At 36.0% G+C, this 19,073-nt stretch overlaps 1 protein-coding gene across 3 annotated transcripts in view; it reads right to left on the reverse strand.

The window, feature by feature from the left end:
* ROCK1 (Rho associated coiled-coil containing protein kinase 1) overlaps positions 1 to 19,073 on the reverse strand; it is a 149,484-nt gene that overhangs the window by 48,166 nt on the left and 82,245 nt on the right. For 2 of the 3 annotated variants that reach the window (XM_015562715.1, XM_006761879.1), the window contains 5 exons: positions 17,773 to 17,861; positions 15,402 to 15,450; positions 9,990 to 10,125; positions 7,508 to 7,599; positions 6,742 to 6,988 (listed from right to left, as the gene is read on the reverse strand). In XM_015562715.1, coding sequence (XP_015418201.1) covers positions 6,742 to 6,988; positions 7,508 to 7,599; positions 9,990 to 10,125; positions 15,402 to 15,450; positions 17,773 to 17,861 — 613 coding nt within the window. The remainder of the gene's footprint in view (positions 1 to 6,741; positions 6,989 to 7,507; positions 7,600 to 9,989; positions 10,126 to 15,401; positions 15,451 to 17,772; positions 17,862 to 19,073) is intronic. The other variant, XM_015562716.1, reaches the window with a different exon arrangement.

A 19,073-nucleotide genomic window follows, 5' to 3' on the forward strand; every position in this document is an offset into this window, starting at 1 on the left:
AGTGAGGGGGGCAAAAAAGAGGAACAAATGTAATAATCTGAACAATAAAGATTTAATAAAAAAAAAAAAAACTGACTGGAGCCAAATTCAATTTTTATAGAAAACTATGTTTTAAGGAATTCAAGCATTCTAACAAAGCTTAGTTTTAATGCACCTAAGATTCATGCCATACAATGGTAGCAACTCATACTTAGTGTCTCCTCATAACATGCTTTATGCCTTTAAGGCATTTATTTATTTACTTATTTATTTTTAATATATTTTTATTGATTGCAGAGAGGAAGAGAGATAGAAACATCAATGATGAGAGACAATCATTGATTGGCTGCCTCCTGCATACCCTCTACTGGGGATCGAGCCCGCAACCTGGGTATGTGCCCTTGTTGGAATCAAACCTGGGATTCTTCAGTCTGCAGGCTGACGCTCTATCCACTAAGCCAAACCAGCTAGGGCTTTTAAGGCTTTTAAAACATAAGTATTTAACAATTACAAATTTAATACATGTAGAATTTAACAAATATAATCATATGGTCTAGTTCAAAAACTAGAATCTATTTTCTTACTCTGTGATTCAAAGTGGTCTAGGATTTGGCAGGGAAATGGATAAGGCACCCTGAAGGACAAGAAAAATTGTGTACTTCTTTAAAAGTTCAGTGTTTAACTTGCTGTACTTTAAGTTTTCACTCTATCTGCTTCCTATGTTTTAGTGTTTCTGAAGTAATTTTTAATGAACAAATGAATATTAAATATTTGGCACCTGATAATGCTTATCTGCTGGAGAGCAATGAAACAAATTTTATTCTCTTTCCCAAAATGTCCATGATATTGGGTGTGTGAGAATAAAGAAGCTGTTTTACTCCAAATTTATGGGGAAAGAAATCTCTCTCTCTCTCACACACACACACACACACACACAAACACAGACAAACACACACACACACACACACACACACACACACACTAGCATATGTGCATGTAGGAGTATGTTCATGTAGGAGAAAAAAACACCTGTCAGTTTCTTTCAAAAGATTGGAAGTTCCTCAAAAGTTAAACATAGAATTACCACATGACTGAGCAATTCTATTACTAGATATATATATATAACTAAAAGATTTAAAAACAGATACTCCAAGAAATCCTTGTACACAAATGTTCACAGCAGTGTTATTCTGCATGTAGGAGTATGTTCATGTAGGAGAAAAAAACACCTGTCAGTTTCTTTCAAAAGATTGGAAGTTCCTCAAAAGTTAAACATAGAATTACCACATGACTGAGCAATTCTATTACTAGATATATATATATAACTAAAAGATTTAAAAACAGATACTCCAAGAAATCCTTGTACACAAATGTTCACAGCAGTGTTATTCATAATAGACAAAAGGAAGCAATAACTCAATGTCCATCAATAGGTGAATGGCTTAATAAAATATGGTACAGACATACAACAGAATATTTCTCAGCCATAAATGAAGTACTGATACATGCTACAACATGGATAAATCTTAAAAATGTACCAAGTGAAAGAAGCCCAACACAAAAGGTCACATACTGTATGCTGTCATTTATATGAAATATCCGGAACAAGAAGAGTCAGAGAAAGAAAGGAGACTGGTTTCCAGGGGTTAGGAGAGGGGGATTTAGGGAGGGACAGCTTAATGGATACAAGGTATTCTTTTGGAATAATGAAAATATTTGAAACTAAACAGAGGAGGTGATTGCACAACACTGTGAACATACTAAATGCCACTGAATTGTACACTTTTAAATGGTTAATTTTTTGTTATATGAATTTCACCTAAATAAAAAAAAATACATAAAACATAAGCTGTCAGGAATACAAGGGGGCTAGGAGAAAAAAAAAATCACACCATAGTGTTAACTTTAAAAAAAATGTATTTTTTATTGATTTCAGAGAGGAAGGGAGAGAGATAGAGTGCTAGAAACATCAATGATGAGAGAGAATCATTGATCAGCTGCCTCCTGTATGCGCTACACCAGGATTCGAGCCCATAACCTAGCATGTGCCCTGACTGGGAATTGAACCGCCATAGTGTTAACTTTAAAACATATTTTAAAATTTGACAGATTAAAGACAGAAAGAATAAACGGAGTCTGAGAAAACCGACTGATTAGATTAGAAAATTAATCTATTGTTTTTCCTCCAAAAAACCAAACCAAACCAAAATATATTAGGTAAAAAACCATCACAATTTTCAAATGCCCCTTAACAACTAAAAACAAAACAAAATACATTATGAACAAAGCCAGAAAAAAATTGTGGTAGATACCGGGTATGTAATAGTTTTTAATTACAAAACAATAAATTAAGAAATTAGCAATTACAATGGAATATAAGTATTTCCTACTTTGTTCATTAAAAAATCCCTACAAACATTTATCAATGCAATAGCAGTCATTACCCACAGCATCCAGGTTACAGTCTCTGAATGCCATATGCTACAAAACGAACTAGGCTTCATTGAAAATGAGTAATTCCAGATCTAGAATAGCAAATAATCCTGGAAAATATGTTATGCATACCAAAAAGAAAAGATGCTATCCAGGACTACTAGACACTGTATAAAATTGAAGATTCCCACTAGCCACAAATGATAATCAATAAGAATATTATAGTGAGCTAACATATTTAAATATATTAAAATTTGTAAGTTCATAAATAGTATATTTTAAAATGTCACTGGTTACCTTTGCAGAATGCTGAGGAAATAACTTACCATTCGGAAAAATAATAAAGAATCAAGTATTTAACTTGACTTTTTTATAAGCTGTTTCTCAAGATATATACTTGAAAAAATGTTTTTAGTAGTATTTGAGTTAATGAAGGAATGAAGAATGCTAAAAACAGATCATCAGCACTGCAAACTCCTAAAGAAACAAAAGGATCTAAGCAATGATCATCAATGGCTTGTAACATCACAAACAGAGACAACCAGACTTTATGTGCCTCTTAGCACATAAATGATATGTCTTAAAAGTATTCTTGCCAGCCCTGGCTGGTTTGGTTCAGTGGATAGAGCATCAGCCTGGGGACTGAAAGGTCCCAGGTTTGATTCCGGTCAAGGGCACATGCCTGGGTTGCGGGCTCGATCCCCAGTAGGGGGCGTGCAGGAGGCAGTCAGTCAATGATTCTCTGTCATCATTGATGTTTCTCTCTCCCTCTCCTTTCCTCTCTGAAATCAATAGAGATATATTTAAAAAAAATAATATATTTTTTAAAAGTGCTCTTGCCAAAGTCCTACCTGAAATAGATTAAGCTCCAGAAATACCAATTCAGTTTAAAGTACTACAATGACCAGAGCAACATGTTAATTGATGGAATCAGCAAAATTCAGAATGGGAGATAATCAACAGAAGAAAAAAACCTGTTTCTTCAACCAATAGCAACTACAAACAACAAAAAAGGGAGGGGGAACCTATAGATTAAAAAAACAAAACAAACTTAAGGGACACATTATAAATGCAATGTGTAGATCTTAATTGGAGCCTAATTCAAGTAAAATACAAAAACAACAACAAATAATGGGACTACAGGAAATAACTCAAGTCCATCAACAGATGAATGGCTTAATAAAAAGGAAGAATCTGAGCACTGACTAGATGTTACAATACTAGATATTATAATATTAAATAACTACCAACTTTTCCCTCAGGTTTGATAATGATATTGTGGTCACGTTTGTTTGTTTTTTCTTTTAAGAATCCTTTATCTTTAAAAGACAGTAAAATATTTACAAATTAAATAATGAGTCGCCTGCAATTTGCTTCAAAATAAATTTAGTGTCAGATGATTGGGAAAGGGGGGTGGGGGTATAAATAAAACATGACTGGCTTCTAGATAAAGATTCTGAAACTGAATAATGGGTACCTAGGGTCATTATATGTTCTCCTATGGTATACGACTGAAATTTCCAACATAAAAAGTGAAACAACCAACTAAACAATAGGATTTTAAAAAAATCATTTATTCATTATTGATTTTAGAGAAGGAGAGAGAGAGAGAGAGAGAGACGAGAGAGAGAGAGAGAGAGAGAGAGAGAGAGAGAGAGACACTGATGTGAGAAAGATACATCGATTGGTTGACTCCAGTACGCACCCCACCTGGGTTGACTGGGATCGAACCCATGACCTTCCAGTGCATGGCCGACGCTACAGCCAACTTAGACACACTGGCTAGGGCTAAACAAGAGGATTTTATAAAATACTTTTTTAAATGGTTAATTGAAAAAATTTGTCTTTTTGCATTTTAATCTGAAGATTCACAAATAAACTTACTACATGAAGAACTTTCATTTGAGTTAAAAATTTCATTCCTCCACGACATTTTGTTTTTTGTCTATTCATTTTAGTTAAGCCTATATGGCCTGGACTTTTGGAAACTAATTTTGTTTATAACAGCAGCCTTATCTGTACACTGGTCCAGGTGTTGGCAAACTTCAGACTCGGAGTCTCTCTACAGACATGAAGCTAAAAATGTTTTTTTGGTTTTGTTTTTTTTTCATTTTTAAAGGGTTGTAAAAATTTAAAAAGACAAATATGTAACAGAGATCATATGTGGCCCACAAAGACTAAAATATTTACTATCCAATTATATTTGGGAAGTCATTCCCCATACATGTCTACCAGTATACATAAAGGACACTGAATTAGGAAATAATCTTGACTCTGCCAGAAGACCAGTGTCCTAGAATATGAGAAATTTATATCTGAGGGACCTGAAATTTCTTAAAGACCATGAAAGATTAATGTAAAAATTGTGTTTTTTAAAACTAAAATTCATCTTTTTAAAAATAACTTTTATTTATTGATTTTTTATTAGAGAAAGGGGGAGAGAGAGAGAGAGAGAGTGAGAGAGAGAGAGATATCAATTTGTTGTGCCACTTATTTATGCATTCATTGGTTGATTCTTGTATGTGCCCTGACCAGGGATCAAACCTGCAACCTTGGCAGTAGCAGGATGACACTCTAACCAACTGAGCTACCCAGCCAGGGCCAAAATGCATCTTTATATGTATGTTGATTGTGTGCATTTTTTGATGCATGCCAGCTTTGATTCATTTAAATTAAAAAATTAAACCTCAAAGTAAGCATAGAAAAAAGATAAACCTCAATAAACCATGCTATGAATTTTCCTTAATAACACTAATATCTAGAAAATAGATTCAATTAAAACCATTGTTGATGAACACATGCATGATGGCCTTTTCTTCTAAGGTAAACACTTTAAAGCTCAGTCCTATCTGAAAGATCACAGACTTAAAGAATTTTAGAATTTATAGGGGGTCACCTATTTTACTCTCCTTGGTATATAGGTAATAAAGGCTGATGAAATGATTTAGTGACTTTGAAACAATAAGGCTATATAAAAAAGGCCTAGAAAAGCAATTTAAATGAGGCTTTTCTAATACATATGAGGTTACTTTCTTGATTATATTTAGATCTATTTTAAGCCTGAGAAAAAAGATTGCACAACACTCCTCAGCTAAGAACCAATGGGAGATTTTAATTTCCATTTCCAGTCACAAAAATTGACCCTGACCTCTCTCCACAGAATTATAGCTAATCATCAAACCCCATGGGACCCCAAACTATGTTCCCATCCTGTGACTAAGGTTAAAACGGACTATCCCACCCCCAATTTTTCCCTGAGAGATCTGGCAACTTCTATGTATATCTATTTGATTAAGTAATATAGATGCTGTTGCTAATAGGAATAGAAAATAGAAAAATATATGAAAAGTGGGTAGAACCAGGGCATCTTTTTTAAAAACAAACTGAATTTTAATAGCATTGTGAAAATATTCCTTTATTTACTGTTATACTCAATTTTTCTTTTGACTCACAAAGACTGCTGATATTTCTAGTTCTAACCTTCCCAAGTACCTAATTCTTCATTTGTAATAGGATTCTATTTCTGCAATTGAGTTTCTATTTCTACCAACAATGCAATGAGAAATTCCCAGGTTTTAATAGTGATAATTATCTCAGTCTGGATTAGTCCCACTTTGAGTAAGACTTTTGTGAATTAGGCATGTTTTAAAATGATGTTTTCAGTAATCTGGCTATAGAATTGGAAATATCCACATTATCTACCTCACAAGCATGCCCACAAGAGTAAGGAAATTACAATGTGATACAAATGTAGGCATTATCCTGAAAGAGGAAAAATGCTTAACTATTTCTGGTTTCACCAAAGTCATTTTCTTTATGAGGACAACATGATAAAAAATATATTACACTTAAAAAGGGTCGAGATGGTAAATTTTATGCTTTGAAGCACAAGTTAAAAAATTTAGAAAATCACCTTCTATTGATAAGTAAAATGTCTTATATACATACAGTGGAATGATTCAGCCTTAAAGAGGAAGGAAATTCTGACACATGCTAAAGATGGATGAATCTTGAAGTCATTACACTAAGTGGAACATGACAGACACAAAAGGACAAATACTGTATGATTCCACTTTTATGACAGTCAAACTCACAGAGACATAAAGTGGGTTGGTGTTTACCAGCAACTAGGAGAAGTGAATAATGGGGAGCTACTGTTTAAAGGGTATAGAGTTTTAGTTTGGGATAGAAGAAAAGTTATGCAGATGGATAGTCATAATGATTGCACAACAATATGAAAGTACTTTATGCCACTGAACCATACACTTAAAAATGGATAAATGGTAAATTTTGTTACATACATCTTACTACAGTAAAAAAATAGATTACCTTGAAGGTCTCCAATCATCTCAGAGTCATGACCTCTGTCTCTTCGTTCAGCCTCCAATGCAGTTTGCAGCTGGTAATACTCCTTATCCGTTTGTGACTTGGAATTCTCTAGAATTCTATTTCTCTCCTGCAATTCTCTGTTCAGGGACTCTAGTTGACTAACTGACTTGCTCATCTCTGTGTGACTTTTCCTTAATCTTACAGCTGTGTCTGATTCTGTCCTAAGTAAGTCATTGGCTTCTTCCAGCTATTAAAAAAAAAAAAGAGCAAGAAAGTAGTTTTACGAAAATACAATCAAACTTATTGATTATAATCTTATCTAATAAAGAGGGAATATGCTAATTGACCTTCACACCCTCGCAAAGATGGCAGCACCCACAGCCAATAAGGAGGGAATATGCTAATTGCTGCCACGCCTTCAAAGATGGCAGCGCCCAGTCCCCTCAGCCCTGCCAGGGCACCTGCCTCCAGAGTCCCCAAGTCCCCTTAGCCCCCCAGCCTCCCAGGGCCAGCCTGAGGTGCAGGCAAGCCTTGAATGGCGGCTGCCCAGCCACCCAGGGCCGCCCGAGGCTTGCGCTTCCGGCGGTGGCAGCAGCAGAGGTGTGATGTGGGTGTCGCCTTCCCCTGATCGCTGGGTCTCCTCCCACCCCTGAGGGCTCCTGGACTGTGAGAGGGGGCAGACCAGGCTGAGGGACCCCCTTCCAGTGCATGAATTTTAATGCACTGGGCCTCTAGTATTTTAATAAACTCCGTTCCAAAAACATACCTGCTTTTGTAATTGTGCCAGCTTCTCATTAGCAAGCTGTGAATTCTGACTTACTTTCTTTAAGTCTTCCAACTGATCCTTTAATGTAGAAACTAGTAAATGAAGGAATAAGATGTAGAAATCACAAAGTTTTTATGGAGGAGACATATAAACTCACTTAAACAAAACGAAATTTAATCTTAGGCCATAATAGTCAGCTATGGCAGGTCCATTCCTAAAATGAAATTCCATCTTGGAAGTACTCTTTAACCCTTTTTGGTCCAACTTCGAGGCTGACTCGACAGACCAGGCGCTAAGAGCAGGTCCAACGTCGAGCAATAAGAACATTAAAAAGTTCAACATTCAATCCCGTCAATTAATTTGGACCAGACTGAATTCCAAAACTAACACTGGACCGCAAAGGGTTAAATTCATCAAAAAGTACAGCATCATTTTATAATATAGAATGCAAAAATAGATTTGTTTCTACTGTTATAATATTTCAAATTCTTTTATTCCTTTAATAAAGTCAATATATTAGTGAAATGTTATAGAGTTAGTTTTAATATAATTTATTTTAAATAGTTCAGTATTTTTAAAATGGTTCAAAACTCCAAAGGTACCAAATGGTATGTAGTGTAGAATGAGTTTTCCTACCTCCACATTGTTCCCTAGTCCCTCTGATTCTCCTCCCCAGCCACAACTATTACTAATTTTTCTCATATCCTTACTAAGATAATCTATGTGTCCATATCCTAATATATAAAAACAAACATGTAATAACCCTGGTCAGTGGTGGCTCAGTTGTTTGGAGCGTCATCTATACACTGAAAGGTCCAGGGATTCCTGGTCATGGCACGTACCCAGGTTGGGTGTTCAATCCCCAGTCCGGTTGTGTATGGGAGGCAAACAATGGATGTTTCTCTCTCACATCAATGTTTCTCCCTCTTTTGCTCTCCCCCACCTCTCCCTCCCTATCCCCCACCCTCTCTCTTCCTCTCTCTCTAAAATCAATTTAAGAAATTATTTAAAACACACACACATATACATATATACATATATATACACATATATTTAAGCTATTTAGACTAGCACCCCTGTTTTAGCACTGATCTTTTTTTCCACTTAAAGATACGATTTAGGCAAAACCGGTTTGGCTCAGTGGATAGAGCACCGGCCTGCGGACTGAAAGGTCCCACGTTCGACTCCAGTCAAGGGCATGTACCTGGGTTGCGGGCACATCCTCAGTGGGAGATGTGCAGGAGGCAGCTGATGGATGTTTCTCTCTCATCTATGTTTCTAACTATCTCTCTCTCCCTTCCTCTCTGTAAAAAAATCAATAAAATATATTTTAAAAAAAAGATACGATTTAGAGATTCTTTTATAACATATAAGGAAATACATTGTTCTTTTATAAGATGCATAGTATTCTATGATACAGCATACCAAAATTTATTATATCATTGATTACATTTATGTTGTTTATAATTTTGCCATTTAAAAAATTGCTACAATGAATAGCCTTGTTTATATATTTTACATTGCGTAGTGTGTACATAAAAAAATTCTAAAAGAAAAATCACTGGATCAAAGCATGTAGAAAACTATTTTTTTTTTAAATTTATGTTCATTAATCCTCACCTGAGGATATTTTTTAGAGAGAATGGAAGGGAGGGGGAGAGACAGATAGAGAAACATCAATGTGAGAGAGACACATCGATTAGTTGCCTCCCGCACATGCCCCAACCGAGCAGGGGATCAAACCTGCAAACAAGGTACATGCTGTTGACTGGAATCAAACCCAGGATCCTTTAGTCCTCGGGTCGACCAACACTCTAACCACTGAGCCAAACCAGCTAGGGCTAGAAAGCTATTTAGAAGCACTTACAACACTAACATTAAACATGAAATTCTAGTTTATGAGTTCTCTAAGGTAGCTGCTTGCTAGAAGTGCCTAGAGAGCTTAATAAAAATACTGATGCTCAGGCCACATGTCTAGATCAATTAAATTAGACTCTCTGGAGTTTAGGTATCAGTATTTTTTAAAGCAGCAGTTCTCAACCTGTGGGTCGCGACCCCTTTGGGGGTCGAACGACCCTTTCACAGGGGTCACCAAAAACACTTATTTAATTATATACTGTTTTTGTGATTAATCACTATGCTTTAATTATGTTCAATTTGTAACAATGAAATTAGGGGTCACCACAACATGAGGAACTGTTGCGGCATTAGGAAGGTTGAGAATCACTGTTTTAAAGCTTTCCAGGAGGTTCCAATATACACACAATGGTGAAAATCACTACTTTACCTAAAATATTACTACTGATCTTAATATGCTATATATTTTATCTTGAGATATGGGTATTTAGCTCGTGAGGTATCATAGGATTATGACTTTAAAAATATATCAGAGGTACTAAAATTAAGAAAAGCTCATGATAAAGACCTCAAGGATAGTGTTAGACAGAAATTCCAGTGTTTTTCAAGAGAAGTAATAATTTACCTTCATTTTCTACATTTCTCCTCTTTTCATTTTCCTGTTCTGCTTTTCTTTGGTATTCATTAATTCTATGCTGTAGCAACATTTTCTCTTTCTCAATCTGAGACACAGTAGATTCTAGATTTCTCCTTTGATTCCCCTGAAATTATAATGACAAGAGTTATCATTGCAATACTCATTTGAGAAAATACTGTTCTTAAAAACAAAACACAAAGACTTATGTAACTTTTGTTTCAAATATCAGATAGTACCTCCTAATGACAACTTTCTAGGAACAGAATTAGTTTGCCTTATAAGACAGTGAGAATCCTCTACTTGAACTAGATATGTAACATTTTCAAGGAGTTTTAAATCCATGCTTATAAAAAACCCATCAGGTTGAATCACTTTATTAGTTTACGATAACCACAATGAATTATATTACCAACATTTTGGTTTATTTACAATCCTACATTTAAAATATAAAATATGAAAGGGATCAGGTAATAATTACATATTTGATAAATGGTGTAAAGCTCAAATGGCACCAAATGCTACAGTATGTGCAGTAAATTAACCAGTCCCTATATATCTACCTTAATCCTTTCCCTATCTCAACAATTTACCTTTTGTAAGATTTTTCTTATGTATCTACCTAATGCATACTAAAAAGTAATAAAGGCCCAGCCAGCGTAGCTCAGTGGTTGAGCATTGACCTCTGAACCAGGAGGTCAGAGTTCGAATCTCAGTCAGGGCACATGCCCAGGTTACGGGCTCAATCTCCAGTGTGGGTTGTGCAGGAGGCAGCTGATCAATGATTCTCTCTCATCATTGATGTTTCTACCTCTCTATCCCTCTCCCTTCCTCTCTGAAATCAATAAAAAATGTATTTAAAATAAAGTAATGGAGAAGATACCTATTTTAGAACATGAAACCAAAGGGGAGAGGAAACTTAAAAACTTATCTTTTGTTTCTGAGTTATTATTATCAGCATATCCTGCTTTTGATGCTTCACTTTTTTTTTTTGTTTTATCCTCATCCAAGGATATTTTTTCTATTGACTTTTTAGAGAGTGCAAGGGAGACAGAAGGGGGAGAAAGAAACATTGACAAGAGATAGACACACTGATTGGTTGCCTCTAGCTCTCACCCCAATAGGGCCAGGGATCGAACCTGCAACCAAGGCACATACCCTTGACCAGGAATTGAACCAGAGACCCTTTGGTCGAGCTCTAACCACTGAGTAAAACCAACCAGGGTTTCATTTTCTCCACCAGGTTAGGTAAGTTTTTTCAAATAGGTTTTCAAATTTCTTATTGTCTCTCTTCTCCTTCCGGCACCCCCATGATTGAATGTTAGTACTACGCTGAAGACCCAGAGACGCCTTACACTACCTTCATTTTATTTGATTTTTAAAAAATTTTTATATTTTATTGATTTTTTACAGAGAGGAAGGGAGAGAGATAGAGAGTTAGAAACATCGATCAGCTGCCTCCTGCACATCTCCCACTGGGGATGTGCCTGCAACCCAGGTACATGCCCTTGACCGGAATCAAACCTGGGACCTTTCAGTCCGCAGGCCGACGCTCTATCCACTGAGCCAAACCGGTTACGGCTTTTTGGATTTTTTTAAAATTTATTTTTTTGCTGTGCTGATTGGGTGTTTTTTGCTTCCTTATATCCAAATCTTTAATTTGATTCTTGGCTTCACCTACTCTACTGTTGCTGATTCCCTCTTATTCTTTATTTCAGTTAGTATATCCTTCATTCCTGACAGTTTTTTGTTATGGTGTCCATATTCTTTTTCATGCTGTTAAATGTCTAAGTTCATTGAGAATCCTTATAACTAGTGTTTTGAAGTCCATAAGTTTGGTACCTATATTTTCTTCTATGTAACTTATTGTTTCGGGTCTTATATTTAGGTGTTTGGTCCATTTTGAATTAATTTTTGTACATGGGGACAAACTGTAATCCAGTTTCATTCGTTTGCATGTGACTCTCCAGTTTTCTGGATCTTAAGTCTTCTATTTAACAGGTCTCTTCTGTCACTGTTCTGGTGGGATTAAGTGGTACTGCCTCCTTTTCCACTTGATTTTTATTGACAGAGATTGAGGGGGTATGGGTCCTCATTACTGCTGGGAGGAAATGGAAGTTCTGGTACACCACTAGGTCTCCACTGATAACACCATGGCTGGGAGCTGGGGGGTAGGCTCATTTCAGTGTTGAAGGTTCAAACTCTACCTTACTTTTTCTGACACCACCCCAGCAGAGAGTGGGAGGGGTGCCTGTTGCTACTGAGTGGAAGTAAAAACCAAACTCCTCACATGGTTGCCAATGACTCTTAACTAGGGAAGCGGGGGGAAGGCTCGTCACTTCTCAGGGGATATGAAAGTCCTTCCATTGGATATTCTCTGACACCACTGTGCCAGAGGGCTGAAAGTCTAGGCTTTTCACTCACCTTTGCAGGTGAAAGTAAGGTTACATTTTTTATGTTGTGTTTGGCTGACACGAGCAGTGATTATGAAAAGTTTTCAGACTTGCTAGCCTGCCCTTTTCCTGGTCTGTTAGCTAGAGAGAGTGGCTTTTCTTATCTATGCTTGTTGGTTTTTCCAGATTGCTAACTTCTCCAGCAGCCAGTCTGGGATATGCGGAGCAAAAAGAAAACCCATAACATTTATTTCTGTGTAGTGTCTTGGAAACCAAGTCCTCTAGCTGGTCTATGTTCTCTTCACCATTCAGAATCATGTTTACATTTGTTTTATATTTAATGTGTAGGCTTTTAAGCTATACTGTGTAAGCAGAATAGCAGAAAGTACTTTTACACCATCTTTCTAGAAACAGACTATAGCAATCCACTGTTTGCAGTTTCACTTTCCATGGTTTCAATTAACTGCAGTCAACTGAGGTCCAGAAATATTAAACTGAAAATTCCAGAAATAAACAATTTGTAAGTTTTCAACTGCACACCATTTTGATCAATGTGATGAAATCTCACACTGTCCGCTCTGTACTGCTCAGGATGTGAATCATTCCTTTGCCCAGAGTATCCATGCCATCTGTATATGCTCCCCATCTTGGTTACCAAGGTGCTCATGTCCAAATAACCCTTATTTTACTTAATAATGGACCCAAAGCCTAAGAGTAATGATGCTAGCAATTCAGATATGCCAAAGGGAAGTCATAAAATGCTTCCTTTAAGTGAAAAGGCAAGCATATAGAGGAAAAAAAATAGTATACATAGCCTTCAACACTATTGGGTGTTTTAGGCATCTACTAGGCAGTGGTTCTCAACCTTCTGGCCCTTTAAATACAGTTCCTCATGTTGTGACCCAACCATAAAATTATTTTCGTTGCTATTTCATAACTGTAATGTTGCTACTGTTATGAATCGTAATGTAAATATCTGATATGCAGGATGGTCTTAGGCGACCCCTGTGAAAGGGTCGTTCGACCGCCAAAGGGGTCGTGACCCACAGGTTGAGAACCACTGCTCTAGGGGGTCTTGAAATATATTTCAGCACTAGCTAGTTTGGCTCAGTGGATAGAGCGTTGGCCTGTGGACTGAAGGGTTCCGAGTTTGATTCCGGTCAAGGGCACATGGCGGGGTTTTGGGCTCGATCCCCAGTAGGGAGTGTGCAGGAGGCAGCCAATCAATAATTCTCTCTCATCATTGAGGGTTCTCTCTCTCTCTCTCTCCCTCTCCTTTCCTCTCTGAAATTAATAAAAGTATATTAATCAAACAAACAAAAAAAGAAAATATATTTCAGCAGATAAGGTGGGGACAAATGTATTCTAGTATTATAATTAAGATTTCCCTTTCAACCTTCAATTTCGAAGGCTGAATAACTTGAATCTAGCACACTTGAATTTTATTTGTATTTTAGAAATGAAATAAAAAGTGGAAGATATGCAAAAAAGGATTTCTTAAATATTTAGAGTCAAATAAAAAGTACTAGGCTGGATATACAAAGACCAATGGCAAGTTGATAAAATATTATCTAAATCTCCTCAGATGACTCTATGGATACCCAAAGCTACAAATGAACCTCCTCCCCAAAGAAAACACCCCACCACTGCCACTATTCCTTAAGAGAAAATTAAGACAACACAAAAACCATCAAAAAGATTACATCTAAAATGATAAAGGAAGTCATCAATGAGAGGAAAACTATACAGAATATATTTCTTTTTAAGGGACCCTTCATACATGAGGTAAAAAGACATTTACAAGTTGACCAAAAAGAAATGTATTACATATTCGCAAACAAATGTATGTATCATGAAATGTTTCACTGATAATAAAAACTGCTTGTTAGGTGACCATGGAAAACATAATAATTTAAAAATCAGCCCTGGTCGGTTTGGCTCAGTGGATAGAGCGTCGGCCTGTGGACAGAAGGGTTCCAAGTTCGATTCCGGTCAAGGGCATGTACCTGGGTTGTGGGCACATCCCCAGTGGGGGGCGTGCGGGAGGCAACTGATCGATGTTTCTCTCTAATCGATGTTTCTGACTCCCTGTCCCTCTCCCTTCCTCTCTGTGAGAAATCAATAAAATATATTTAAAAAAAAGTGAGAGTGAAATAATTTGGCTCAGTGGATAGAGCGTCTGCCTGCGGACTGAGGGGTCCCGTGTTCGATTCCGGTCAGGGGCATGTACCTGGGTTGCGGGCACATCCCCAGTGGGAGATGTGCAGGAGACAGCTGATCAATGTTTCTCTCTCATCGATGTTTCTGACTCTCTATCTCTCTCCCTTCCTCTCTGTGAAAAATCAATAAAATATATTTTTAAAAAATCAATGTATTTCCCACCTGAGCACATGAAATTATGTTAATGTCAGTCCTTTTAAAATTGCATTTTTTCCTCTTTCCTATTTGTTTCTTTCTGCTATGGCTGCAGATTCAATTTCTGATCTCTTGATTCTTTTGCTCCTTTCTCACTGAGTTTTAACTATTAAGAACAACTGAAGTAAAATTTTTGTGCTAAAACTTCAACACTGTTCTATAATAAAACTATACCAAAATAAACTAGAGTATAATCTAATTTGCATCACTTGAAACTGCAGCTCCAATGTGAGGCTTTCATCATAATTTTTTTAAAAATATATTTTATTGATTTTTTACAGAGAAGAAGGGAGAGGGACAGAGAGTCAGAAACATCGATGAGAGAGAAACATCGATCGGCTGCCTTCTGCACGCCCCGCAGTGGGGATGTGCCCGCAACCAAGGTACATGCCCTTGACCGGAATCGAACCTGGGACCCTTGAGTTCGCAGGCCGACGCTCTATCCACTGAGCCAAACCGGTTCGGCTCATCATAATTTTTTGTATTTCAACCTATAAAGTTCAAATGTAATTTTCTCAGAAAACAAAACAATCTGAAAGAGTGGGGGAAACTCTCAAAAAAGAACACTTTTGATTAGAAAGCCAAAAGTACCTACCTCTTCATCCAATTCTTTCATTATTTTGTCTATTTTAATGTTTGAAGTTCTGTAAAAACAAAAGCAATGTATATTAAAAATATGCTTACTTTTTATTAACCTTGAGTAGAACCCTACATTTCTCACTTTTCCATTTAATTAAGATTTCTTAACTGTTCTTGTGCTGTGGATCTCTTTGGCAGTCTGGGAAGCCTATTGCCTTTTTTCATAATAATATTTTTAGCATAAAATAAGATACAGAGTATTAAAAAAAGCCAAGATATTAAAATACAGTCATAAACTTTAAAAAAAAGTATGATTTAGTAACATGTGTGCTTCTTTGTTAACAAAGTAGTAATTCAAAGTAGTAGTGAGCACAAATGATATTTAGAGATAACAATTGTATTATAAGAAAATATTTGTAATTTCTATTGATAATAACAATTTCACAGCTACTGAAAATAATTGTGGTTTACTGTGGATGTTTATAAAGGAAATGCTGAATTTCACTTGTAAGTTAGAGAAAATATTCACTTTTTCTTATCCAAGTTTAAAGACCTTGAATTCCATCCATGTTGCTTACGTTACACTTGATACTAAATACATATTAGCCATTTATCCTTTAATACAAAATTAAGTAAATGAAGGGAAAGGCAGCATATATAAATCAGTAATTATACTAACAACTTGAGCAAAAATTTGAGGTAAACTAAAAGTATATTATCTCTATCACAATTCATTTTCATTGGCTCTAAACATAATTCTGAGCTTCAAATTTGCATATACAATATTTTACACGAATATCCCCTCAAATACCTCATTCAGCATTTCCAGAACTTAACTTACTCTCTCTCCTTGCTCTACACCCTTACCCACGATACTAATCTGCTTCTTCTCGAAGTGTCCCTAAGGATACCACCTAGAAATCATCCTTGACTGATCTTCCTCCCCGATTCCCATTTAATTGAGTTAGTAAATGTCAAGGGCTGCCAACTAACCAGTTCTTTTTAAAAAGGAAATTTGAACCCTGGCTGGTGTTCCCAGTGGTTAGAGCATCAGCCGCACACCAAAGGGTTCAATTCGGGTCAGACCTGGGTTGCAGGTTCAATCCCTGGCTCTTGTGGAGCACATATAGGAGACAACCAATTAATTTGTCTCTTTTAACATGGATAGATGTTTCTTTTTCTCTCTCTCAAAATCAAGGAAAAAATATCCTTTGATGAGGATTAACAACAACAACAAAAGTAAATTTGTTGTTTTTTTACTCTATTTTTAAGGTTTTTTTGTTTGTTTTTACTTCTTAGTTTAATAACTTTCAATGTTTTTCCATCACGTTTAGGATTAAAAATTACAAATTTCTAGCTTGTCATAAACAAAGTCCTTCAAGATCTAGATTCTGTTGATTTTCCTAGCCTCAACCTAGGCAAACACACACCTCACATTTTCATGTGATTATTGGCCACTCTGGCCGTTCTTCTGTCTTTCCCAAATTGATCCTCACCACTACCACTAGTTTGTCATTTGCCTTTTAATTTTGATTATAGTATTTTTTGGATGTAGGAACTTATCAATACTTATGTAATAACATCTATTTATCCCCCACACCTGCCATTTCCATATTTTAAACTTAGAAATTCATTCCAAATCCCGGTATCATTTAATTATTTGCTTATATTCAAGTGCTTTTATAAAAAAAAGTTTGTATTATAAGCTTTGCTATTTATTCTATCAGGAATGGTATGCAGTGATAATTTTACTTGTTTTTTCTTAACCCCAGTCACAAAATTGCCAGTTTTCCCAATTCCATTTGTTGCATACTTTATCTCTGTTACCTCTGTATTTCATTTAATATAGCCACTAAAAATATAAGAAAAGTTATTGTTTGTAGTAACTCACCATTATGCTGATATTTAAAATAATCTTTCTACATTTTCATAAATATATACTGTTCTCAAATTTAGACTCATAGGAAAAACTTCTGAATTACTGCTCTAAAAAATCACAGTGGAAAAAATAATGTCTGTATCAAAAATTTAATGAATTTTAATCTTCGACAACATTTACATCTTAGAAAACATCTGATTTAATGTAAACTAATTTGCTCTTTCAGCTACCTAATAAAAATGAGAGAGAAAAGCAATAAATCAGGTACCAAGGGAATCAACACTATATAGTTTTTTAATAAGACCATGAGGAGCAAATATAGTTTATATTCTGAGGAAAAGGCAACTATAACTAATGCCAACATACATAATACTTTCCAATTCTAACTAAGACATTCTTCATTGACTGTATATTAGCACCTTCTACTTTCAAGTGTTTACAGAGTGCAAGTTTTAAGTAAGCATCAATATACAACTTTTAATGTAAGAAACATATAGTTTATTCTCACCTGCACTTCTGCTCCATTTCATCTTTTAATTGCATTTCATTATGCAGTTGTTCTTCCAGCTTATAAATTGTTTTTTGCAAACTCTCCTGCTTTAATTTAAAACAAAATAAAACTCATTCTACTAAGAGTATTCACAGAGATTTTTAAAATGGAAAGTATGTTACCATTTTACACTGTTTACTCTCCTCTCCCCCCCACACATCTACACATATGTAAGGCACTATGGCAGGCATTAGTAACAGAAAAACAAAAAAGATTTGGTCAACAGTTAAATAGTGGGGCATAGGAGAATGAGAGGGTGAAAAAGAACCTACAGTAAACCATGGACACATAAAAAATATCACAATATAATGTAGTAAGTAATAATAAAATTATATATATATAAAATGTTATGAAGGAGAGAAGAGGTCACATCCAATTCTTCCAGGAAGATGTAAAGTTTGAGGTGAGATCTACAAACTGAAAGATTTACTAAGCAGAGAAGGTGATAGAAGGAAGGCATTTTAGCCCTTCCAAAAGTAGAGAGGCAGGAGAAAATATGATATATTTGGGAAATAGAAAGAATTAAGTATATGCAGAGCACATAACATAACGGAGAATGAATCACCTAAAATCTGAAAAAGTGAGTGGGACTATGACCCTTGTATGGAAAAGTAGGCATTCTAAAAAGGGAAATGACATAGTACTGGCATTTTAGAAAGATCACTTCGGTAATAGGTGAATAGATTAGAGGGTAGAAAATTTTAGACAAAGCAACCAGTTCCAGTATTTTCAGGTCTGATATAAGGCAGAGGCTGTAGAAAGGAGAGGAGAAAATGGATAATGGTGTCAATTGGAAGGTAGAATTTATAACCTAACAACTGATTAGAAATAAGAACAGAGTACCATTACCAACGATAAGTAATGTAATAACAACTGCTGGGGAAGGAATGGAGAGAGAAGAATTGTGCGTTAAGCTTTGACGTAGGTTGAGGTGCCTAAGAGATGTGCAGAGAGAAGTCCAGTCAGAGAGAGAGAGGGAGAAGAAGACAGAGGATTAAATAAGGCTGGAGCTCAGAGGAACAAGCTGAACATGTATGAGATTACCTGAAAATGAAAACGAACAGAGAATCAAGATCAGAACCACCCTGAGAAACAGCTACACTAATAAAAGACAAACATGCAAATTGACCGTACCTTCGCCACACCCACCAGTCAACCAGAGCAACTAAATGCAAATTAACCCAACCAAGATGGCGGCCAACAGCCACGGAGCTGGAGCAAGCCAGAAGCTTGGTTGCCCCAATGATGGAGGAAGCAAA

Source organism: Myotis davidii, unplaced genomic scaffold (assembly GCF_000327345.1).
Source record: "Myotis davidii unplaced genomic scaffold, ASM32734v1 scaffold96, whole genome shotgun sequence".
NCBI classification, from domain to species: Eukaryota; Metazoa; Chordata; class Mammalia; order Chiroptera; family Vespertilionidae; genus Myotis; species Myotis davidii.